At 38.6% G+C, this 26,748-nt stretch overlaps 2 protein-coding genes across 2 annotated transcripts; one reads left to right on the top strand and one right to left on the bottom strand.

Annotated features, from left to right (window-relative positions):
- Positions 1-1,162: 1,162 nt before the first annotated feature.
- Positions 1,163-12,495, bottom strand: nfkbie (nuclear factor of kappa light polypeptide gene enhancer in B-cells inhibitor, epsilon). Its single transcript, XM_059356329.1, has 6 exons — positions 11,721-12,495; positions 7,631-7,733; positions 5,289-5,499; positions 4,855-4,943; positions 3,180-3,428; positions 1,163-2,042 (listed from the first exon to the last, which is right to left on the bottom strand). The coding sequence occupies exons 1-6, from the start codon at positions 12,038-12,040 to the stop codon at positions 1,974-1,976; spliced, it is 1,041 nt and encodes a 346-aa protein (XP_059212312.1). The 5' UTR covers positions 12,041-12,495; the 3' UTR covers positions 1,163-1,973.
- Positions 12,496-16,647: 4,152 nt separating this feature from the next.
- tmem151ba (transmembrane protein 151Ba) lies at positions 16,648-25,952 on the top strand. The gene is made up of 2 exons (XM_059356330.1): positions 16,648-17,127; positions 21,566-25,952. Exons 1-2 carry the CDS (start codon positions 17,044-17,046, stop codon positions 23,009-23,011), a joined length of 1,530 nt encoding a protein of 509 aa, XP_059212313.1. The 5' UTR covers positions 16,648-17,043; the 3' UTR covers positions 23,012-25,952.
- The last annotated feature ends 796 nt before the right edge of the window (positions 25,953-26,748 follow it).

Here is a 26,748-nt window from a genome sequence, read left to right as displayed (position 1 = left end):
CACTTTGGATAATGTCATTGTGCTATAAAGAAAAACTAAAATATGTTTTATGAAAGGCTTCTAGGGTTAACAAAGTTTAATGTTTCACAATGTGTCACCTGTTCATAAATAGATTCTGCATCCAATATAACCTGATTTTAACGCAGCCTCAAGCACTTTATTCAAAACCCACACAACCTTGAAAATACCACATTTAAATTTCAGTGATCCCTGTCACCGATCTAACCTTTGATCTGTAAATCCTACCGAATTTTGCATTCCACTAAAATGGCATTTAATATTGCTTCTTCTGTCTCTTTTTGCACATCTGAAAAATCTTTCTGATGCTTTTTTATAAACCTACAGTAACCCGTGCAGAACAGACAATGAACAATAATGTTCATTATCATTAAAAATATATATACATGTACATTTTTTTTTTTAGTTGTGATGGTTCTAATGCTTTTTGTTTTTGTGTGCCATTTTCTCTCGTTTAATTGCTTGCATCGTATTCATATTCTGATCTTTTAACCTTTTACTCCCTCAAGTATTTGCAAGGTACCTAAATTAAAAACTTTCCGGATTCTTGAAGCCTTTATTATCTATCTATAAAAGCAAGCAGCGTCTGTGTGTGTGTGTGTGTGTGTGTGTGTCTAGGGCATATCTCGCTGACCGTTAGTCAGACTGATCTAAGATTTCGTATGTGGCTTGCACATGGCACGAAGGTGTGATCCTCAATTTTGAAGATTTTTGAATTCATTTTGAAAAAAATATTATTTACATAGGACGTGTTGCGTCATTGCACTGTTTTCCGATCGGACGTCTTTTAGGGGAGCTCCGCCCCATTGTGTGATAGGCCTACACCTGGTCAGTAACACAATTTGCTCTGGATTTCCACACCTGACTCATCTCATCTGTAATAATAATATATAATATAATAATATTCTAAAAGTTTCCAGCGAATATCAATGTTCAATGTGTATGTACTGGATTAGATTAAAATCAGGCATTTTTTAAGGAACACATTTAAATTCAAGTATGTACATTACCATAAAAATATAGCACTTAAAATTAAGCATTTACCTAACTTTCAAGACTTCGTACGAACCCTGACTGATGCATTAAACACAGGTTAATATGTCCTGAATATCCCCCTTATTCCCAGGAAAGAGTACAATATGCATTTTATTTTTCTTCCATTTTATTACAAAATAAACAAACTGCTTATAATAACTAGACAGGGCAGTGTAATTACACACCAAAGTACAGGAGCAGTTACTGCAGATGAAGGATAGGATGAGATAAATAAGAGAAAACCTAAAAAAAATCAAAAAGAGGAAGCTGCATTTCGTGTTATATATTACATTTTTTGTGGGTTTTCTCAGAAATAACAGGGTTGTGATTAGTTTGTCTTTGTATGATTGCAGGTTTCTTTGGGGAACACAGTTAGTTTTACATTTGGGTAATGGTCATTCATTTTGTTCTGCCTCCGACTGCACTTTTAACAGTGCAAGTATTTACGTAACCACAATAAAAGGCCAAGGAAAAAAGGCATTTCAAAGCACTTATACAAGTTGAAAAACGGCAATTTGAATGTTACATTTATAGCCATTAAAACAAGGTTTCTGTGATAAAGAGGTAGAATTTCTTATGGAAATTGAACATGTTGATAGAAAGTTTGACACTCACATTGCTGCAACCCCTTCAGAGGCAAAGAAAAATAATTGAACAAATGACTCACATTTTATCAGTGTTCAATTAAGCAGAATCACTCTCTTTGTCAGAGCGAAGTAAGATTTATATGGTGCACATATTTGTCTAGATAATGGCTAAATACAGGTCAAATCAGAATGTACTACAAATAGAGGCACTATTTAATGAACACTTTAGCTCAAATGCAGCTTTTTTTCTTTCTTTTTCTGTTTTAAACCAAAATTGCAGCCACAGTGAAGCTCCAGATAATTTAAAAATTGTTATTAAGCCTACGATTCAGCTCAAAACTTCACACTGACCACCGACCTCCCGGAGATCTGGATGTCATCAAAGGGAAATAGAGCAAGAATCTGAAAGATAAGGAAACAAAAAAAGTCTCATTTTACTGATGCATTCTCTTATTTTTCATTAACAGATGACAGAAATACAAAATATCTGCCACCCAGACTTTATACAAGTATACAAGCTCACATTATGAAGAGTGAAAACTTTAAAGAATATTCTATATTAATGTTGTTGTCAACAAATCCCCAAAAATGACAATGAAAACAATGATTTAGTCCAACAAATTTGTCAGTCCGTCTTTCACACTTTCCAACTTCTCAACCCTGTGTCATTCCAATTTCCTTCTACTGAATCTATAATCCATCATTTAACTGTAGTACTCAGACGGGAGCAGATAGTTGCCAGATAGATAGGGACTATTTTCACCTGCGTATTGATACACAATTGATGTTTAATGGAAGCAGAATGGTGTGTGTAGGACGGGGCCGTCAAAATTGGCCAAAAATAACGTTTGAATCACAAATGCCCTTTTCTTCTGCTGCTAGCTATCGTGTTCTTAATGTGTTGGCTCTGCTACTTAATAGTGTGTCTGAAAAGTTTTTCTTTTTATTTAAGGATGAACAATTTTCAATATGTATTGCCGTCTTTTGATGCACTGATTGGAGCTGAGGAGGAACTATATTTTGTTTCTTCCATGTATGAAAATATTCAGGGAAATGACAATAAAATTAATCTTGAATATTTCTTCTAAAAAAGCACGCACATTTGAACTATTTAAATATCAACTTTTGTTCACTATCTTCATAAGAGGGAAAACCAATTCACAGAGAGACAAAACTATAGGTACGTGTATACCATATAGGTATGTAAAATGTACTCAAACAATGTAATTAATTAGTGAAAACGGAGTATATATTTCCAATACAAAAGGTTATCAGTTTGAACATAAAATATACTGTCTTTACACAGTTTTCAATAAAATGTATGTCACAAAAGGAGCAAATTATCACATTTTAAATAATTACGTTTTAAACAATTTCTCAACATTTTTGGAATTACCTTTGAGAGATCGACAAACCCACACACTTCAAAATAAACAACTCAAATAAGCGTAAAACTTAAAACAAGCACATGAAACATGGAGCTCTATGGCAGAGTCTACCCTAGCTTCTGTATCTGTACCTTCAATCATAAGAACTTACATCATCATTGCCGTCGGCCAGATCCAGCGCTGTTTCGTCCTCCATGTTTCGCAGCATTGTGTCAGCTCCCGACTGGCAGAGGAGGTTGGCGATGTTGGCGTCTTGCCTCCCCACAGCGAGATGCAGCGGTGTGCAGCCGTTGAACATGGCGGCGTCCACGTTGGCGCCCCTGCTGAGCAGCAGCTTCACCGACGTGATGTCATGCAGCTCGGCGGCGAGATGGAGAGCTGTTTTTCCACTGGTTCCTTCCTGCGAGTGGCAGAGATGGAAAATAGTTCCAGAGTGGAGAAATGGGCCATAAAGTAGGGCAAGTTAATTGAAATAATTGTGTTACTCTGTTCAAAAGTATCCATATATAGTTCTGCACTCTACAAGCCCTAAGATAAGGACACAGTTAGTCACATGACAATAATATTCATAATAATAATAGTAGTAAATGGGATGTGAGGCAGAACGATATGTTTGTCCGGTGATTTAAACTGAGAGGAATGTCTGGGTTAGTTTGGGGACTGCCATCAATAGAAAGTTAAGAGTGTCTGGTGAGCCCGGCCTAATCATATCTCAAATCTAATTATGTCTCCATGAATCCTGCAGGAAGCCGGAGCTCAGCTCATATCACTATCAGCATTGCACAGGTGCAGCAGATTTATAGACAAGAACACAACATAAGGCGAGACGCAGTAAACACAGAGTGAAGTGTGATTATAAATACTGGAACACATGAGGGACACGGCAGGGAAACCCGACCAGCAGGCTAATTAAACAAACTAATGCTTTCTCATCCTCTCCTTCACTCATCATCTTCAAAACATATGTTAAAAAAACCCATAATGTAACATGTATCTTAAATCAGCTGCAGGTAGACGCTTACTGTTGATATAATGTAACTGTATTTTCACGCTGAATTACATAGAAAAATAAATCTAATTTCTATTCTGTGAGAAAACATTCAGTGTAGATTAAACTGCATTTAAGTACATTTTTTCCGTACTTTACTTAAGTATTTTTCTTTTATGCAACCTTATAGTCAACTCCACATCTCAGAGTCAAATATTGTTCTTCTTACTGCACTACATGTATGGTAGCTTTAGTTACTTCTTGATACATTATATATATAATTTATTAGTTGATTTAGAACATGTATTAATATTTATTACACAATATATTATTATAGTTTAAGCAACCAAACAAAATATGAAGAACTTGCAATTAGCTCTATCTTTACCTGCTGCAACAATAAAGTGATGCATGAAGTATAATCCAGTAATATAATATATACACAATTCTGAAATGGTCCATTCTGTATAATGCATAGATCTACTTTTGGCACTTCAAGCACATATTGAATACTTTTGTTTTGTAATATGCCAATACTTTTACGTGTAACAGAGAGTATTTCTACACTGAGGTACAACTCAGATTCCAAAAAAAGTTTGGACCCTGTGTAAATATGTAAATAAACATGACATTCAGAATTTAGATTGAATATTTAGAAAAAAACAAAAGTTTATCAGTTTAACATAAATTATTTTGCCTTCGTACAGTTTTCAATTGAATATAAGTCACAAAGGATTGGAAAATTATTGCATTCAGTTTTATGCTTTAGACCCTTTAGCCTGAAAACTGTAAATATCCATTTGATGCAGTAAAGTAAGGAGTCATTTCACAGACTAACCTGGATATTCAGGTCTGCTCCCTTTTTCACCAGGAGCTTCATAATCTGATGTTGTCTGTTCAGTGCAGCCAAGTGAAGACAGGCGAGACCTGCAACCACACACCTTCTTTAAAAGTTGGAACAAGGAGCTCTTTTGAGGTCAAGGGGAAGTTGAACAGAATTCTGCAGATTCATTATTTTCTTCATTCATGTTATATAGGTTAAGCAATGGCATCCAAGTTAATTATTCCCTTTAAAGAGCAGACAAGATTAAACATGGCCTAAATGCACCAAAAGGCCACGTTACATTTGGACACACTAAAAAAGTTGCACAATGTGGGAAGTTCAAATTCAGTTACCCATGGACAAATAATCACACAGATCATGCCTACACATAAAAATGCCCCTAAGCTGTTTGCTGATGAGGCCCTGCAGCAGCTGGTTTTTATCCTCACCTCTCCAGTTCTGGGTCTCGAGGACCGGCGCCAGCTTGCTGGGGGAAACCTCTCTGGTCATCTCAGTGGCACACTCTATCTGCCCGTGCTGACAGGCCACGTGGAGCGCCGTGTTCCCCTCCTGGTCCTGCAGCTCCAGACTGGCCCCTTTCTCCACCAGGCCCTTCACCACGTCTGTCAGGTTCAGGTAGGTGGCCAGGTGCAAAGGGCTCTGAGGATCAACACACAAAGGATGTGAAATGCAATCGGCTGCACAATAAAAAGCAAAAAAACATTTTTTAACTGCCGTTATGATGTCAAAATGCACAATAAGAACATCATCGTATCACAAAAACGACTCAATTGTTGGCGGTGAATTTAATATTTGGAAACTAATCGATTAATCTCTGCAGCTGTTGTACCTGTTGCATGAAAAAAAAAAAGAAACTGACAATAACTATTCCAGCTAAGAAAGTGAGAGTCGCACCTTCTGTCTGACACAAACAAGCGCTTGTGGTCGCACTGACCTACTGTACTGAGACTGCTGTGGGTGGAAGATTTGAGATCTATGTTGGCTCAAATATTTGAATATCATACAAAAAAGGGGCCGTCCACACCATGAATGATAACTGTAAGGATGTGAGAATCCACAGTGATGAATGATAACGGCACCAAACACACACCAGCTGTGTCAGACTCCCACATGTCCCTTGTTTTAGTATTATAATGCTTCCTAAATACATCAATTAGTTTACCTGAAAGAGGTACTCTTAAAATACAGAAACAAAACACCTTTTTTCTCGTATACAAATACTGTTGAAGTGATTGTTCTCAGTGTTATTGCTTTTACTGTCCTTAGTTGTTGTTGATTATGATTCTGTTTAAATTGTTTCTTACTTCTGTTTTTTTAATATGTAAAATGTCTTTGAGTACATTTTAAAGCACTACACAAGAAAAGTTAAAGAGCTGCTCAGCCGTACTGCTATGAATCTTTTAGCACCAGTACACTTTATCACACTTTTTTATTCACACATTTTAAAAATTCTTCTTACAAACCAGCTTTTCTCCTTGGCGATCGACACCGTGTAGATGCTGATTTTATGTGCATCTTATTGTACTTAATGTAATTTGTTATGCATTTTATTTTTATTTTATTGTGTTGTTTATTTATTGCTATGTACAGCACTTTGGCCATCTGTGGTTGTTTTAAAGCGCTTTATAAATAAAGTTGGATTGGAATATTATATAGAGTTTGTTTGTAACACAGTCTTAATTTGGATGGTTTTTGATTGTCTGTCAGTGTTTCTACCCCTAAACAAATCACCCTGAAAGTGATCTCAACAATATTGTTTGCCACTGTCGAGCTTGAGTTAGAAGAATTTTTAACCTTCATATTGTCTTCCTGTCGGTCATGCAAGTTTGTCCTGCCAGATCATAATTGAATAATTGACCTGTTTTTTTCTTGATTGCTCATAGAGCATTTAGTATAAATTATCACACAATTATGTGTTCCACCTTCATTCCAACTCTTGCCACAAGTTTTAAGCTTCTTTTTGGAATTTATCCATGTTATTTTGAGGCAGTTAGATCAAGAGATTCAAATGTGTGATAGAAAAACATTTGAAACTGGGTCAAATTTGCTCCCATGTCAAAAGGAATGTTGAAATTATATATTTATATTTTCCCTTAAAGTTATTGGTGTGGACCGGCCTCAAGACTGAATTGCGTCTGTGCAACACACAATAAAACTACAAAAATGCATCATTACTGGCCGTTTTTATGCAAGTATGCAAATGTCTGAGGGGGGATTTTCCTTTTAAAAACCTGAAGGGGTAAAGAAGAATTCTTCTGTGTAAAGTCTCCACATGTGAGGTCCTGGAATGACTACAGGGAGGAAATGAAGCAACCAAAAAATGCTCAGGCTAACTGAGTCACTGCATGAAATGCTGAGTCTTAACTTCTGATGTTTCCTTTTGACAGTTCTGTCAGTTTTCTCAGTCTTCACTTTGGTTTTTACACTGAGTCTGACATCTTGAAGGACTGGAACAAATCCTCCACCCACATCCACACATAAGGATCGACTCCACAGCTCCCTGTGGTTCCATTTCTACAGGAGGTAGAGGAGGGGAGTTTCCATTCAAAGTCCCTTCTGAGCTAACACTGGAACCACCCACAGTGACGTCCCCGAGAGAGGACGGACTGCAAATAAAGAGGAACAACAGCTCTCTGGAAGTACTGAGATATAAATAATGCCACTGTTTCCACGAGCACGGTCTGACTATGAGGAAGTCACGTTGGATTTTAAAAATTCCCGTAGAGGCTGCAGCGTGTTTGTGTAGTGGAAAGAGTCACGCTGCACTTACCTGATAGAGATTGTTTTGGATGTCCAGGACCTCTTTTGGGAATAGCTGTATCAACTGTTGAGCAATAAACTTGTCTTCATGGATGATTGCTAAGTGCAGGATTCTACAGAAATGGGAAGGTTAAAAAAACAAACATTATCAATCATGCTTACAAAATTCTGCACGCTTACTTTAACTTACATTAAGCAATCGACCCACAAAAGCAGTAGTAGAGCAGCATAGTAATGAAAAAAAAAGAGGCTGAAAGTGTTGCCTAACAATTTTCCTCAGTATTCATCTCAAGAGACTACCTCGAAATGTAACACCCAGTGGGCTGAATGGCAAGATTTAGTGGTGGTGTGTATTGAGCAATACAAGAAAGTTTTATAACACATGGCTGTTGGAGAGAATCAGCATGTTAAAACCCACCTATTAGTACTGTAGGTGCATCCTTGTAGGCTTTAGTTGGCAAAACAAAACAAAAACACACTAACCTCAAACCTGAGTGGGAAGTCGTAGCAAACAAATGTGCAAAAAGCAGGAAACGGCAACGAGCATTAGTGCTTAATTTAGACGAAACTAGAACAACACAAAGAGGGCCTTATCTGTAAAACTATTTTAACTGATTCAGATCAAAGATTCAAGCTGCTTTGAATGGCTCAAATGTCAGGCTTTATATATTGAGAGCTGGGGTTTTTTTAGTCACAAAGCAGCATGAGGATGTTCATTTATATATTATAGTGTAAAAAAAACACATGTTACTACAGTTACTGTGGTCACTTAAAGATCAGCAACGTGTTGAAATGTCATTGAACTATTCAGAGACAGACAGTGTGGGATCAAACGTTGCCACAAAGTCTCACTGCACAGACATATCAAGCAGTTAGATATTACACTTTTTTATCCTGTTTTTTGTACTAGTTTCAACTTTAAGTGGTTTGGTGGTTTATAAGGCTATTTTTGTTAACATTTAAGTCTGCAAAAACCTTCAATGCAACTATATAATTCAGTTAATTATCACAAAAGAATAATAAATTATTAATTGTGCATTGCCTGATTAATATAACACATATCTGCCTGCAATTATAATGGGTGCAATGGGTGATATATTGCATGTGTTTTTAACTGGTTGATCAAGGTTTTATTTATTAACTTTTATTATCTTGCACCATTGTTTCACATTTTTTCACACCCAGCAAAAAAAAAATCTAGGTTTAAAAAAAAAAAAATGAAAGTACAAGATTCATATGAAATGATTAATGTAAACCTTCTAAATAGTTTCACTTTGAATAAAAATGCATATATCATTTTTTTGAGGTTGATGTATTTATATAAGGGGAATTAAATTAAGTTCTGTTCAAAAACATTCAGAATTATTTTAAAAGGATTCATTATGAGACAAAACACGGTATTAGGGGGTGGAATCAAATATTAAGTTGTGATATAACAATTACATTATGTTCGTATATAGTATATTTTCTTGTTTTGTGACGATTACAAAACCGAACCAACATCACCAGTTCTGTGTAACTGTGAGGAAACATCGCTCTGACGTCAGAAAACATTTCTGAAAAAAGAGGGAACTGGTCATTTACAGTACCTATGTGGTGTGTTACTAAATATAACTAGAGCTGAACAAATAGTTGGTTAATTGTTAAGTAGTAAGTCAATAGAGAATGAATCAGCAACTATTTCAATAATCGATTCATCATCGTTAAAGGTCATTGTTCAAACAAAAAAGTTGACCTATTATAAACCTGGCGAGTCGATGCTGACTTAAATAACTGGATCAGATATCAGTGACAATGGGGCAGATCTAGTCAATTCAATTCTATGTGTACAGGCTATACACATTATAAACTCGGATATTAATTCATTGCACTGAAAATGTTTACACTTGAAATTATAATCCCGATTAATTTTGATGATTTCTTAGCAAGTTGCTTGTGTAGAATTTATGATTTTGATGATAAACAAAAATTCAGTAAATTGATATTAATGTATTTATTTTCTAAATTTAGTTTTACAAAGTTGGGAAAGCAATGTCTAAATTAAGCGTGAAGTTGCCTTACACTTAAAATAATGATTCCCGCCACTTTCACACAGCAAGGAATACATTTTATTAAATTATTGATTAATAAGCTCATTAATTACTGGTATCGGATCGGTACGCCCAGGTATCGGTATTGAGACTGAAAAATTGATAAACTAAAATAAAATTATTCCAGCATCTCTAATGTGAGGATTGCTGTTTTTTCTTATCTTAAATTATAGTAAACTGAATATATTTGGGTTTTGGACTGTTTTTGGACCGAAAATGTGCTGAGTAAACAGTTAATCTAATAAACTATCTGTGATAAATGGAAATGAATGAGTCGATAAATTACCCCTGTATTAGTATAAGTGTACTAATAACGTGTCTCCAAAGAAAGTACCACAATATGCAACTAAATAAATGTAATTTGTAACTACTGAGTGCAGCCTAATGTATCTGCTGTACAGAGAGTACAGCGAGTCAACGCTGTGAGCAAACCTCTTAGTGTGAAAGGGACTTCCTGGTTTGAGTAAGACTTGAATGAATAAGAACTAAAAAATCCCACGGAGGGAAAAAAGTAATGTTTGCATGATTCTCTCTCAGTATAAGCAGCAGTGTGGTGTGTTTCAGGTGTTTTTTCCCCCTCCCAGGTATCTATAGTTAGGGTGTGAGAATGAAACCATGTGGCCCCAACAACCAGCAAGCGGAAATGAAAAGAGGTCAGACACACAACAACACTTGTACAATGCTGGGACGACATCAATCGTTGGATCACGCTACTCGAGGCCGCAGGAGTCATTAGCGCGCCTGTGTTCACGTCAAAACAGACTGATGACATTGCAACAAAAGAGGAGTGGGTCACACCAGAGAGATGGGGCTGATAAGGCTGTGTGGGGAGGTGGAGGGGTTTGAATTGTGTGCAAAAAAAGCAGCAGTTTCATTGACTCAAACTGAGAGAAGAACAGCAGCAAACAGCCACTGTGAGAGGCAAACGACTGACGTTTATAGACTTTGGTGTGGTAGAAGAAAAGGACAGAGAAGACAGACAGCAGCTTGTGAATTGTGGGATCCACCAATAAAAACATGCACATACTGTCCCGTCCTGATCAACAAGTTTCTTGGATGAAAGACATCCACACTGCTGCTGCCTCACAGCATGTGCTTTGTCTTAGCTGCATGGGGAAGTCCAGGCCTATCTGTTTCACTTCTGCTTTCTCAAAGAGACGCCTCACAGGAGTCCGTCCACATTCATGACAAGGACAAAGTTCATTTAAAAAGTCTGCAGTATCACAACGCTATGAAATCCCCTTTCAAAACCAGTATCACGGGAAGAACTGTGCCTCAGACTCAATGTGATTTACAGACTCCATTAACTTCCATTTATGGGTGTTTTGATCCTCTACAGTGGAATAAAAAAAAAAAAATCATGAGCAAGAACTCACTGCTTGCACCAAAAGTGGATCTAAAACAACAGAAACTATTGCATCAACTATTTTTATAATCATGTAGGGTAACTTTTAAAACAGAAATGTCAATTTTTCTCTGGTTGCTGCTTTGCAAATGTAAGAATTTGCTGTTTTTTGTTTTTAAATCATTGGAAACTGAATATATTTGGATTTTGTGCTGTTATTTTGACAAAATAAGACATTTCAATGTGTCCCATTAGTACTTTGCAAGTTGTAACATTTTAAAAAATATTTTTGAAACAATTTTCTGGCCTTTTATAGTAAAAAACATGAATTAATTTAAAATAGTTGCAGCCTGGACAACCCTAAAAAAAGCAAAAGAAAATGGTGATTAAATTATGCTCAGGGAGAAGAGAGGGTGGCATTTTGAATGAATTTAAAGGAGCGTATATAAGAGGTAAATTTCCTTTTTAATTTGTTTTTTTCTGTGATACTGCAGACATCTTAAGGAGAGAATAAGCAAACTATGTGGGGTAAAAAGTTGGTTAAAACTCTGAGAGAAGCAGTTTCGATGCAAGCCACCATGTTTCACCCAGCAGCAGCATGCATCAGACCCAGGCAAGCTCAGAAAAGAATTGCGTTTAAATAAGGAAATATGACAAAAACATACGTGTCTCCATCTTCAGTGATAGTTGTGAGCAAGTTCTCCTCCTGTTCAGAGAGTTCAGAGGTCTGTGCTGGCTCGTCCTTGGCGCTGGAGAGCGTGCAGCCCCCCACTATGTCTGACAGACTCTCCACCGTGATGGACGAGGAGCCATAGGCTGAGTCCAGGCGCCCCTCCTCGGTGGAAAGCTTGTCCCTCGGCCCGCTGAAGTCTCCATTCGAATCCCGGGGCTCCTCCGACTTCAGTATGGAGCTGTACGACTCGATGCCCGAGTCTGTGCGGTTGTCCTCCTGCAGCTCATCTTTCCTACAGCCGTCGCTCGCCATGGTGGTGGTGGTGCTGGTGGCTGGGTTTCCCCCTCCCTCCGTCCCCGAGGTATTAAAGGCTAGTAGCGGGTGTTGTCGCCGCGGTGTGCCCGGACTCCGAGGATAGCCTGCTGACACCTGAGGAAACCACCGCTCCTTTGTGAAACCAGAGGAATGAGCCGCTTCGTTTCATGCCACTAACCGATAATACGTTACCTCACAGCGAGAGGCCATCGATTATAGAGTTTAAAGAAGTTTAAAACTATACTGCGGTCATTACAAACTTCGCTGAAACGCGTTAAAAGCAAGCGAAAAGAGGCGAAACGGCCGCCCGTCGTCTAGATATCCGGTAACAGCATGAGCTCCAGGCGGAGGGCATATGAGCAATGAAAGGCGATAAGCTGACATGTGAAAGGCGAAGCTGTTTTTGTCACGCGGGGGAATCCCCAGTTAAAGACAGACAGTTAAAGGCGAGCGAGCGGAAACGACGATATTTCAAAATAAAACCTGGATTTAAAAATAACCACAAAAAAATGCAAATCGTCACCCTGTTAAAATAATCGCCTAACCCATTTTTTCAGGTTTTGCAGGAAACACAAAAAACTTCACCAAAAGTGTAACATATGACATTTATTGATCATTTCACTCAAAAATTATGTAACAAAGGATGGCTATTGAGATAGTAATAACACTGTGTGTAAATTATGTAACATAAGATAAATAAATGACTTTTTTGAACATGCCTTTGTGACTTAAGCAAGATATGGTAACGCTTTATTTTGAAGGTGTCTACATAAAAGTGACATGAGCGTGTCATAAACATGACATGGGATGTGTCATGAACATTAATGTTACTTCAAAGTGTCATTAATGTTCATGACACATCCCATGTCATATTTATGACACGCATATTTGACCAAATTTCCCCAGTATGATGTGAATTTCTCCAATTGTGATTAACAAATGCTGTTATCTTCTCCATTTTAAAAATGTCCATTGTAATATCCGTCCATATATTTAACGTTGGGCTCTCCTGTGATAACCACCTCTTTTCGGCCATTCCTGAGGTATGTGTCCAAAAAACATAGTCTTACTCTCAAGGGGTATTTAAAAAAAGTTATTTTTTAAACCACAGTAAACCATTTTGCAATACATTTTTGCCAGCCATTGATTTCAATTAAATTATATGGAAGCCGATTTCAAGAATTTGTCAAAAATTTAGTGATTATAATTAAGAAACTTTTTGAAATATAACCAACTTTTTTCCACATCGTTTTATAGTTTTATTCTCTCACAAAGAAGTCTGCAAAAGATTGCTTAAAAGAGAAGGGACTTTACTCTACAGTTTACCTAAATTAATCCTCACTTTCTTTTGCTTTTTTTTAAAGTTCTCTAGCTCAGGCTGCAACTACTTTAAATTGATTATTGTTGTAATGTGCACTTCACAAGTTCCCAAGTACTAATCAGAAACCTTGAAATGCCTTTTTTTGTCAAAATGAAAGCACAAAAGCAAAATATATTCAGTTTCCAAATATTTAAAACTGAGAATAGCAGCAAATTCAGCAAAGCATCTGAAAATAATTTATTGGGACAGTATATATTATATTCACTTATATGCACCTTTCTGTTGCGCATATGTTGCTGTCTTACCGTACATAAACACTCATCAGCCACTTTATCAGGTAGCAAAGTGTACCTTTTAAAGTGGCGGTGTGGTCCTCTGCTACTGTAGCCAGTCTGCTTAAAGGTTGGATGTGTTGTGCGTTCAGAGATGGTCTTCTGCAGACCTTGGTGGTAGCGAGTGGTTATTTGAGTTACTGAATGGGGTTACCATTGGAAATGAGTTACCATTCTCCTCTGACCCCATTCTGATGCAGTTTGAACTTCAGCAGGTCGTCTTCACCATGTCTACATGACTAAATGCATTGAGCTGCTGCTATGTGATTGGCTGATTAGATATTTGCATTAAAGAGCAGTTGAACAGGTGTACATAATAAAGCGGCCTGTGAATGTAAATGTATTCATATAATTACAAGCAACAGATGCATATTCATTCATATGCCTCCTGTACATTATATTTCAAAACATATTTTACATGTTCTTCTGTCCAACACCATTAAACTTTACTGGGCATTTAATATTTTCCTTAGTGGTATTTTAGCTTAGACCAAGATATTTCAATGCATATGCACTCAAGCTGTGCAGCCCTTCAAAGTACTCCAGTGTTACTTTTTTTAAAAACTTCTTTATGGGTTTTTAATTGATTAATTGTTGCTGTCAAGTCTCAAGTAATTCAAGTTTGTTACATTACAGCCATTTTAATGTCCTATTTTTGGTAATTCCAGTCCAAGCATTAAGACTTGAAAAAATTGTTCACCAAGATAACGCAAAAAATAGTGAACTATATTTTTCCACAGCACGAGTTTTATTTTCTAGTCCTATCCGGAAGTCCTTATCTCTACTTTAGCAGGCTTGTCACTGGCTGCAGTATGAAACCACAAACACTTTATTATTCAAGGGATTTTAAGCCTTTTCCTGAGAAGCTGCAAAACCTGAACAAGCAGGTTCTTACATAGAAGTTGTCCAATTATATGTGACAATGACATAGAATGATTAATAGTGCTGTGCTGTGAGTTATGAGCTTCTGTCTTGGAGCGACTGCAAAGTGATTCTGCACTTTGACATACTGTATTACGTAACATCATAATATACATAGTTGTTTTGCATACTTGTGCGGGCGTTCCGGTATCTTTCCATTCATAGTTTCAAACAATAACTTCATTTATCTCAGTCGTGAAGGGATCAAATGCTCCTATTTGTCCTGTATTTTCTGTCTCAGCAGAGGCCTGCATGCAGGAAAAGATAATACATGTAAGCAGAGTTTAAAGTTGCAGTTTTTGACCTCCCAAAAGTTCAGGAATAACCCAGCTATCATTTCTTGTTTCCTTTTCCGTCATGAAAATGCTTGTTGTGGTTTGGCCGTTAGAGGGCTCACTCACATAGCCACTGCTGAGGGCCAGATTCATCATAAATATAGTCTATAAAACAATACTGACTGTCAGGGAGAAACCTTTGCTGCTGCCAAGAGCTGCCATCTGTTTTCATGTCATCGACTGTTGTGTTTACTTATTCCATTTTCTGCCAGCAGTCCAGTCCAATGTCCATACTGTGGGCTATGATAAACACGGTTTCGTGTGCCAGGACTGTAAGGTAAAGTGTTCCTGTGTAAATAGTGCTGTTTATAAAAGGAAAAACACATAGCAGGAATATCTTTTTTATATATTTCATCCTCTTCTTTCTTGCTGGTTTCACATTAAAAAATGTTTAAAACCCTTCCACGATCTGACAGCTCACCAGCGGACCCGGCCAACTTTTGCAGAGGCTGCAGCTGGCTCATTTTAAATGCATGTCATGATATCTTGTTGGGAAGGGGGCTTAATCATGCTCCAGAATTAGTCCAAATGTTGGCAAGGGGAAATCTGGTACATCCATTTTCAAAGGGGTCCCTTGACCTCTGACCTCAAGATATCATGCACATGCACACTTTATGATACTGTTAGGCAGTTTGGGGTAAAAAAAAATCTGCATCTTATTTAAATGCTGGGGTGCCTAAACAGTCTCGGAATTACATAAATTGGATATCACTGGAAAGCTGACACTTGTGCCCAATTTTAAACTAGAGACCTAGAGCATTCAGAGGATTTATAGGTTTGCTGTCTTTATTGACAATAAGGGGATTTCTCAGCAGTTCCCAAAACAGAAGTTGTTGTCAGCTACTCGCAGAAAACGTGCAATTCTTGCAGAAATCTACAAAATGTCAAAATGTTTTGAAACCAAGTCACAGCATGGATTTTTTTGTGGTGTTCCTCAAGGTCTTGGTGTCTTCATGTGGTATTTTGGAGTGATTTCATAAGACAAACTTAGCACGGGAATGGTCTTTTTACACGCCCATCATAATGTTCTAAGCCCTTATGCACCTCCACAATGACAAACAATTAATTGTCTGTTTTAAATTAGATTTATGGAAAACTTGACACACACTGCTAAGCTTCAAATTAACCTTTGGGTTTTGTAGCAGCACGTCTACATGCAGTTTTTGAATGAGAAAGATTAAAGATTAAATCACCTCCAAATAACAAAAGATATATTTAAAAAAAAAAGGTTAAAACAATCATACTTAAAATCTTCAATATCCACTATTTTCTCTGCATTTTAAAAATCTCAATAGAAATTCTTTTCCTTATAATTTTGTATTAATTTATCATACGAAACATTACAATGCCTTACTGTATTTTTTTCTTGTGTCTGTGGTGTCGCAATACTGTGGGGGTTGAATATGTTTAGATATAAAATGCAATGCATAGGCCTATTTAGCTGCATATTTCTGCAGTAACCAACTCTTTTTATCAGCCTATTTCTTACAGTATTATAATATTTTCAAGAGGATATTATCACAATTGGTCCCTACTAAGAAGGTCATGCAGCTAATGGGATGCAGGGGGTGGTCTCGTCTCTGCAGCACCGCCTCTGTGTTGTGATTTAGTTGAACAGGGATGTGTGTGTATGTGTGTATGTGTTATTTACATTGTGGTGTCAGTGTGGCTGCTCACACGTGCCTCTGCCAGTCGTCTTTGTCCTGCTTCACAGCTCTGCTGGCTGCCATGGGCACTGCCTACAGGGAGAGGAGCTGACTGCCGCTTTTGCCATTTCCCAACATTGCATCCCTTGCAGCAGTCTCCATCAGTGTAGATAGTCGTTGCATCGCGGGAGGAGACTCAGCTTGTTTTTGTGTGTCTTCCGAGGCACAATGACCGGATCCCCGTAGGCGATACCCAACGACGTCTGCCCACCTGGACGATGCTGGGATGATGCATGTTTTCAGCTTTTCCGTTTGGGCTCCGGCCGGACGGGTTTCTTTTGGATGACGCGCAGAGGGGTTCTAGCTTTCTTTATGTTTCACCCTGATTTGGAAAACCCCCATCCCATCAGGAGATCCATGACCCGGTTTTTGCACCGTTGTCATCATGTCCCCAGCATCGGCTGCAACGGCCAGTGAAAGCAGCACCACCACCGTCCCCGAAGAGGAGCCGGACAGCCCCCGGGAAGAGGTGAGGACACATTGTTTGCATGCGAAGGCCAATTTTCTTTCGCAAATGCATGTGGCGCAAATTCAGCCTTTAATTAGTGTGACATATTTCATGAATATCACAGTGCAATCCCAATTATCATACTATAATCACCGGCTTTTGGAGATCAGGGTTTAACTAGGGGCCAATGCACACGGGACGCTGGGGAATTAGTTGCATTAATACAGTTATTAATGCCCTAATATGCAGTAATCTATGAATCTGTGCGCCCAAGAAGCGCGCACCCGAGAATGTGAACGTGCATGAATGTTCTCCTTTTTGTCTGGCTCCAGACAAGTTTCCAAAATGTGGTTGGAGGACCTCTTGTAGGTCTTGGAAAGAGTCCAAACAGGTCTTCAGGAACCTCAACCAGTCTAATATCACAGGCACTGTTACAATGAGAGAATATGAGAAGGTCTGCTTCCTTCAAATGTTTCTGTACAGCTATTTTCCCATAATAAAGCCCCTAACAGGAACAACATTGATGTGAGTTTGTAACTTTAAAGGGAAAGTTCAGATTTATTGAAGCAGTGTTGTATGAGCTACTTATCCATAGTAAGTACAGCAGTCAGCATGCACCCAATTTGGAGATGCAAGCAGAAGTATGACTAAGAAGGTAAGCAATGTACTGCTGAGGATGGGAACAGAGCAAAATATGTTCTAGCCACCTGAAACAATTACCAGTTTAATATGAGTTCAAGTGCATGCTATGTTTAGAATATTTTCACTGCTCTATCTTGCTGTCAGACAGCCATATTTAAGTTTATGAAGCTGTTATTGATGCGCTCGTCAAAGCCACCAGACTAGATTGACAAAAACTGTAATTTAGAGAAGTTGCTGGTTTACCACTGGCTCGATCGGTTAGTTAGTTAGTTTTATTTTGTGACTTTGGTGAATCTGAACTAACCCTCTAAAACATAAAGTCACATAATAACACAAATAAACTAACTGATCATAGTAGCGGTAGACCAGCAACTCCTGTTTTCTGCAAGGTAAAATTACTGTTTTTGTCAATGCAGTCTGGTGGCTTTAACGAGAGCATAGATCATAGCTTCAGCTCCCTGTAGTTAAGGGCTGTCTGAAGGCAAGAGAAAGCGGTGAAAATATTCTAAATATAGGGTACATTTAAACAGATATTAATTTTTTAGGTGCTGAAAATACGTTTTGCTGCTGTCCCTGAGCACATTGTTTAGCTTCTGACTTACTCTGTCCACCATCTACTGTAGGTAATACACTGACTATGAAGTAACTCATACAACGCAACATCAATAAATCCGAACTATCCCTTTAAAGACAAGGAAGTCTCGCTCCAGACAGTGAACTAAAGTTTCTGTGAGGACAGGCATGAAATGTTAATAACAAAGCATGTTCTGTGGCTGTCAACAATTGTATTCACACCATTGCAACAGACAGATGCACTTCAAATGTTTCCTGCATGGGGAAATTTAAATTAAATTATTTCCTGTCACTGTGTAGACTTCCTCTTCAAACACACATGTTGGATAAGATACATATCCATTACACAAGAGGGTTTTTATATAACGCCCGCTGGTCTTATTATGTCAAGAGAAAGTGTCCATGAGAGGCATTTATAGTTAAAGACACCACAGTGGTCTCATGAATTGAGAAGTGTTTCCGGTCTGGAAGGTTCTGACTGAAACATTTGTTTTCTAAAATATTGATTACATTTCATAGCAGGCTGTTTTATGGATTGGAACGACACACATTCCATGGCAAAGCTCTTTTATTTGAGAAATTTAAGGTTAAAGCACCCATAATATGTAAATCTTATAAGTGAAAGCCAACCTATAAAAGTTTAGGGACATTTAATAAACAATATACTCTATGCAAAGTGAAAAAAATGTATGCATATCATCATCTTTAGGATATGCCTTATTTTGAAATTCTCACTTTATAGTGAACAACAGGAGGTCTACCTCTATTGTTTTTATGAAAGGGAATATACCGTTTTTCATTTAAATGTCTAGAAAAGCTCAGTCATAAAATGTTTCCTTCATGTGAGTTGTCCAGCTGTCCAGAGAATCTATGTATTCTTGATATTCCTGCTTTATTATCCCCCTATTGGGAATCAAAAACACTGGTGGTTTCCTCTCTGTCTCATTTACTTTGGTTGTCCCTGCATGACGAATGTGTGAGGTACTTTCCATCCATGTTTGCTTAATAATTAGTCGTTCGTGCTAGTCAACCAGGCCACAGGAATGTCTTTGTCTAATACATCAAAAATGTCAACACCATTGTGTTCATGTGGTGAGTCACTTCCTTCCTTTATCCATAATGGACAGCTCTGTTGTGACCTCAAGCTGTCATTTTAATGTTGCTATTAATCCTAAAGCCTTATACTCATCTCTGGTATAATTCTTAAAGTGAAGGGTGAAACCGGCCCGTCATTGAATCATGTGAGCTACACCTTAATTAACATAGCTGCAAACTTCCATGTATAACTGCTGCTTAGAGATTACATTTGCTTCGTTTTTAATCAAATACTGCCACATACATGTATATTTGCTTTCCATAGAAATGTTCTGCTTAAACAGAGGCTGTTAAAGTGTAACATGAACCACAAAGTATGTCATGTTGTATTGATTATAGTTGCCGAGCGTGTGCAGGATGCTAGTGAGTAAATACTCCTTCTGCAGTAGGTTAATCTCAATGGGGACCTTCAATGTTAATCTCTTTTACCCTGTGGGGTGTAGCCTTGGGTTGCTGAGGGACTTGGGGACCATGAGGCCAAGGTGAGGAAGATAATTATGGAGGAAAAACATCTATTATTTATGTTCATCTGTCACACGAAGAGCACAGAGCTGACATTGAATTCAATACATCAATGCAGTGATGCTGCTGGTGGTCACACGTATGATGGTGCTGACCTATGGAGAGGATAACCATTGCTTTTTAACTGATTCAGTGCCGCTACAGTACAAGTGTTTTACGTCTTTGTACAGTAGGCTCTGCCCAAGTGTCTGTTATGCAAATTCTAAGAATTAATTTTGTTATATTTCCTCCTTGCTGGGGCCTTTGAACCTCTGCCAAGGTTTGTGTGGCAGTGCTCCCAAAAGGCGTGACTAGCTCTTGATGCAGGCACTGGGGCTTGCTGTGCCCCGCGGTGATAAAGGATGGCACCAGCTTTATGCTGCCAGAGTCAAACGACTGCTTTTTTCTGGCTGGCTTGACATTTAATGTGAAATCTACCCCTTAGAATATTTCTGCTCTTTTTTTTTCACTTTCTCAAATATCATATTTTTATATAAACACGCGCCATGGCCATGTGCACACCCACACAAGAATCAAACAGAAGCTCACAGTGCTCCTTCCAGACATCAAGGTATATACTTAACATTGTACTTTTGCATTAATCAGACTCCTTTTTTTCCTTGAATTTGATTATAAGAGTGGGCGAATCTTTTGATTATAACAAGCACAGACCAGGGCATGAGCAATTCAGCTCACAGCTCATGCATAAAGTATGTCAAAGCACTTACAACGCAGAAAATTTCCTTAAATATTTTATATCCATGAGCCACTACTTTTTAACAGCCTCTAACTTTCTACCTAACAGATATTCAGGTCATACTTATCTTCATTAATTGAATCACAGTTTTATTTTGAAGTCTACCATTACAGGTAATGTAAAACTTGATGTTTCAAATTGCTGCCATCATAATCTCATCATGATCAGTTAAAGGCTGCAAGATTCTCCAATTCTAGGATTCGACTAGAATTTAGGTTTTAAGGTCATAATTCCATTCAATTTGAGACTACTGAGTTTTGATTCTTAAAGGTTTTATGTCATGACAACTGTCTTTTATTACTTTCAAATTCTTTCCCATGGTATTAAGTATGATATAAATGCCATTTTTGGTTGTATTTTTGTCGATACTGTTTTTGATTTTGATAATTCAAAGTGAAAGCTCAATTGATTTTTGATTTGAAATTGATATTATGATACTTCAAGTATCTACAACCAACATTTTCTGTCTCTGTACTTGTATTTAGATAGAAGACTGGAAGTGAGTAAAATTTATACTGGAAGTCTTGTTAAATCAAGCAAATGTTGTAAATTTGAACCTTTTATTCATTGGCAATGCAAATTTTTGTGGCTTCAAAGCATCAAAATGCTCTACCTTTCATCGTTTCAAGAAGCATAATGTCTGATACACGAATGTGTAAATTATGGCTGTTTTTCCCCAAATAATAATGAGGAACTTCCCATAGAGGAAATATCTGTTTCCATTGCAGAAAAAACATCCCTACTAATTGTTTTCAGTGTTTTTTAACGGTTATATTCTGGGAAATTGTAATGGCAAAACATACATTTACAAATTTGTAATAAAGAATAGAAACAGAATATACTGACAGTATTGTTCCACTGACTTTGCTGTTTTCTCATCTTTTCTTTTAGCAGCGGCCCCAGAAACAGTCCCTGACTAAATCCCTGTGTCAGGAAACTCACTGGAAATGCCTGCTGCTGTCCCTGCTGATGTACGGCTGCGTCGGGGTGATGGCCTGGTGCCAGGTGACCAAGGTCACGCGCCTCTCTTTCGACAGCGCTTACAAGGGAAAGTCTATGATGTACCACGACAGTCCCTGCTCCAACGGCTACATCTACATCCCGTTGGCCTTCCTGGTCATGCTCTACGTGGTCTACCTGGTGGAGTGTTGGCACTGCTACACCAGGAACGAGCTGCAGTACAAGGTGGACGTGGAAAACGTTGCAGACCGCATCCTGAGAATGCAGCAGGCTACACCGTGCATCTGGTGGAAGGCCATTAGCTACCATTATATCAGGAGGACGCGGCAGGTGACGCGCTACCGTAATGGAGATGCTTACACCACCACGCAGGTCTACCACGAGCGAGTCAACACCCATGTGGCTGAGGCCGAGTTTGACTATGGTAACTGTGGGGTTAAGGACATCGCGAAGCAGCTGCTGGGCCTGGAAGACTTCCCCATCACCAGGCTGAGGTTCACTAAGTGCTTTAGCTTCGCCAACGTGGAGTCAGAGAATTCGTACCTGACCCAGCGGGCCCGGTTCTTCACAGAGAACGAGGGCCAGGATGACTACATGGAGGCCCGTGAGGGGATGCACCTGAAGAATGTAGACTTTAAGGAGTATATGATTGCCTTTTCTGACCCTGATCACCTTCCCTGGTATGCAGCCAACTCCACTTTCTGGGTGGCAGCAGCTTTCACACTCTCCTGGCCTCTGCGGGTGCTGATAGAGTACCGCACTGCCTGTGTACACTACCATGTAGAGAAGCTGTTTGGCTTTGACTATGTGCCAGCAACACCGTCTGAGGAGCGGCCACATTGCAGACACATCCCGCGAGTCAACACAATCGACAGCACGGAGCTGGAGTGGCACATTCGCTCCAACCAGCAGCTGGTGCCGAGCTACTCAGAGGCAGTCCTCATGGACCTGGCGCAGCTCTCAGGGAGCTGTAACAACTACTCCGTATGTGGAGGCTACGGTAGCTACAGGCAGAACTGTGAACGCTGCCACCGTGCCATCAGCAGCTCCTCCATCTTCTCTCGCAGCGCCCTAAGCATCTGCAACACGGGGAGCCCCCGCATCCCCTTTAGCGCCAGCCGCTTCTCGCTGGGTCGGCTGTACGGCTCCAGGCGGAGCTGCCTGTGGAGTAGCAGCGGCAGCCTGAATGAGCGGTCCTGCCCCACAGAGAGCACGCGCTGTCTGTCAGGCCAGCAGACCAACAGTGAGGAGAACCCTCCAGCCTATCAGGACGCTCTGTACTTCCCAGTGCTCATAGTACATCGCAACGAAGGCTGCCTCAACCACGACCACCGCTCTCTGCACAGAAACGGCTCCTGTGTGGAGACTTCTCTATGACCCAGACTTATCTGAGCAAGGAATATTTTAAGTGAGAAATCTCTTCACACCAGGGCTGAGCTAACATTGACTCCTGCTTCTTCTTTTTACAACTCAGTCACCTGCAAGTTACCACAAACAAGGATTTGTTCATGTTTCTAAAGATACTGTAGCCTCAAACAAACAGGAAACAGTCTATCTGGGAAGGTCCTTACAGTACAGTTAATAAGTCAGGGAAAAACAGACTTGATGCTGTTGATGAGACTGTTAAAATACAATGTGGCTTTAAAGGACCAAAATGCCAAAGTGTCATGTACAGCGTCCAAAAGGACAAGAGTCAAATAACCAAGGAATACCAAGGGGATTCACATCCTGCTGTAAATGCCATATGTGTAGAACTTAGTCACGGACGAGGACATGAGTAACACTTTCTAGTATTTGAAGCTGAATATAGGATTTGACTCAGCAGTAGCCTAAGAAATTGCCAAGAAATGAAAGGGATACGACGAGTATGGATGCATGAATGAGCAATGAAGGAATATTGGGAAAATTGTTGACTGAGTCATGACATGTGAGTCATGTGAATTATGAGACAGCCTTCTTGTCCATGCATAATTAACAAGACTAAATATTTTTGCAGAAACAAAACACATGGCTCTTATAAAGTGAAGTTAACTTAGGCTAAAATCTAAACATCTGCATGTAAAACAGTGAAATCCATTTCAAAGGGAATACATTTCCATAGTATAAAAATAAACGTCTGATTCAGATGCTGAAATATCAAGTTAGCTGAAATCGGCTTGGCTGCGATGACATTATACTTCCCGGCTTGCTAAATATAGCAAAGCAGTCGATGAATAATTTAGCACAGGAGGGCTAAAGGACACGGAAACTTCAAACTGAATCAACAACACTTCTTCAAACTGTTAATTGCTGTAAACTGCACATTTTCTATGACGGCCAACTGCTTAGTAATAAACCTCACCATGATATTAATAGATCAGTGTCAACTCAGCTACTTTAAAATCTCAAAGATGCATTTAATTTCATGTTTGGCAATATTTTTATTCAGCCTACCTCCTTATTTAAGTGCCTAGCGATCAACTGTTACTGATGAACATAAGCTATCATGACTAAAAGTCGTCTCATCTCAACATCCTCCCATTAAAACAAGTTGAATTCACACTCACAGTAACATATACAATGCATAGGAGAAATGTGATTTAATTCGTGTCTAAAAGACACAAGGTTTAAAGAATCAGGCTCTAAATGATTTCAGATGATCCTCCTAATATAACACAGCTCTCATATACTGGTGCTGCTTCTGCTGATGCATATCAGAGAGACAGCCAGAGAGCTGGCCATCAAAGACGCCAGAAATAGGCAGAGGCCTGGATTCACTACTGATAGTGTCAGATTTAATAATATGACAGGACTACTTTAAAGAACTTACAAAAAAAAAAAACTTCCTCTCAAATGAGCGCATGCAGTGTCCTAGTCATGGTGAATTTTATTTTACAGCCAACCAGGCAAAAAAATAAATGTTTAATGGATGAAAAACAGGCATGCCAGAAGTTTTTAAACAAATGTTATGTAGGAACTAGTAACGATTAATCTCATTTTAACTGTAAAATTAGAGTTGTTTATGTACAAACCAGCCTTCATTTCATGGGACATGCAGTGAAAAATAAACAGGCATGGGTGAATCATTCTCCATCTTAAGACCATCAAAATGTTAAAGGGGACCTATTATGCTTTTCCTTATTTTCTGTTTCCTAACAGTTTTTTCTACTGATGTCAGCATGTGATGGATCTTTAAATCATTTGTTCCAGGCACATTACTGCAGTGTTTGAATTACATACACTGCTACATGCTAACGTCTGGGGAACCTGTAATCTTGGACGCTGATGTTGTTTGTTTCCCCCCAATTTTGAATCATTTTGCTACTGGAACATGTTCAATTTTGTACTTTTTAGTTTAGAAGCTTTATATGGGAATTTTCACAGTAAAAAGTGCTGCTATACTTTATCACAGTCTTTCCTGTGGCTGCAGTGATAGACAGTACAGAGTTGGCAATAGCACAGATGCGAAATACCCCAAAAACACTGGCTTATTAGAGCAGAATTGGCTTTTTCTGGAGTGTTTTTGAACATTAAAGCATGTGAAACATGTTTGAGTGAAAAAAAACAATTTAAAACCTGAATATGAGCATAATATGTCCCCTTTAAATATCAGAATCTTGCCCGTGGTCAGACGTTTTGTGTTACTTCCTGTTACAACTTGTCTTCACAATAATGAGCCTGTACTGTAAAATTGTGACCAATTAGCCATACTCATTACATTCCATGTTAAGTTTGCAGTTGCGGACTATCTTTATAGCAATACTAGAAAATACACTGAAAATAGTCAAAGGGAGGGGAGGCATGATAAAAACACGGACTCTATTGAACCTCACATTTCATTCCACAACGGACAGTTCAGCATGAAAACAGTAAACTGTTTGAAACCGTTTTCATAACTCACAGGTCATCTATGCAAGCCCCTAGAACTCAGGATAGTATTCAGGGCAAAGGTTCTGCTTTGCAACAACATCCCAAAACCTGTTCATACTCCTGTCTCCAAACTTCAGCCACTCTTTCATTTGCTCTTCAAACACTTCAGCAAAGGATCAGCTGCATAATAACCAGATTGTTGTTAAATGAGGGGTTTGCAAACACATAATGCCAAACCAAACTGACAAAATGTTACAAATGTTCCCATTCCAGATAACAAAATGTGCACCGGCAAGTCAGATACAACAGAGAAACATGTTGGATATTATGGTTGCACCAGCTAGCATAAATCCATCCATTTCTAAGTTCTTAGCAACTACTAGCTAGTTTCAAACTACCGATCTGCACCATTAGAACTCTAATTTCTTAGTTTCTTAAAGTTATATTGTCATTAGTTACTGACATAACTTTTTGTAAATTGAGGTATGATTACTTCTTCTTGTGAAATATAATTACACATTGTAATACATCATTAATAAACAGCATTTAAATCAGATGTCAGGTCATATGTGTTGACCATATTACCTCTGTTACTTTTAAATATAAATAGATCATGTATTAACTGATTAGTTTAGTCCAGTTATAGTTGGTGAAAATGTTTAGCAACAACTAATCTCTACTTGAAGGTGGAGTCTGCTATTCTAATCAAAGACACTTTTTGTTAAATTCAGCAAATATCTCCTCATGGTCCGTCATCTGTTTGTGTGCTTCAAAAAATACACAACCCTGGCTCTGTAAATGGGAAACAAACAAAGTGGCCATGAATGTATAAAGAGAAAGGCAGTGGAAGCGAGAGGGGCCATAAATCCTTCACGTGCTTGTTTTTAAAGACCACTGACAGGAGAGGTTTACGGGTTGAGCTCAAATACCAACAATCTTTTCCCCCAGAATTGCAGACTCCACCTTTGAGAACTAGTTTGAGTGGGGCATCCTGTTTTAATTCAGAGATGTATAAATCTTCACTCAGTACACACAACAAACCTGCCACAACACGGGCAAGTTTGAACTTATTAACAGTCTAGGGAACTGACTGGTTCTGATGTTCATGGAACTTCTGTATTTATATCAATCTTAAGATGTGGTCAGACTAAACGCAAAGGAGACTTTTCACGCTGCATGATAACATACAATGTCGATGCAAAGACATGAATTTAGGAATACACGTCTGCACAGTTTGAAATGTTTAAACTTAAATTCACATGACG

Source organism: Centropristis striata, chromosome 18, assembly GCF_030273125.1.
Source record: "Centropristis striata isolate RG_2023a ecotype Rhode Island chromosome 18, C.striata_1.0, whole genome shotgun sequence".
Classification (NCBI taxonomy): Eukaryota; Metazoa; Chordata; class Actinopteri; order Perciformes; family Serranidae; genus Centropristis; species Centropristis striata.
Note: the sequence above shows the minus strand (reverse complement) of the source record. Positions and strands in the feature narration are given on the sequence as shown.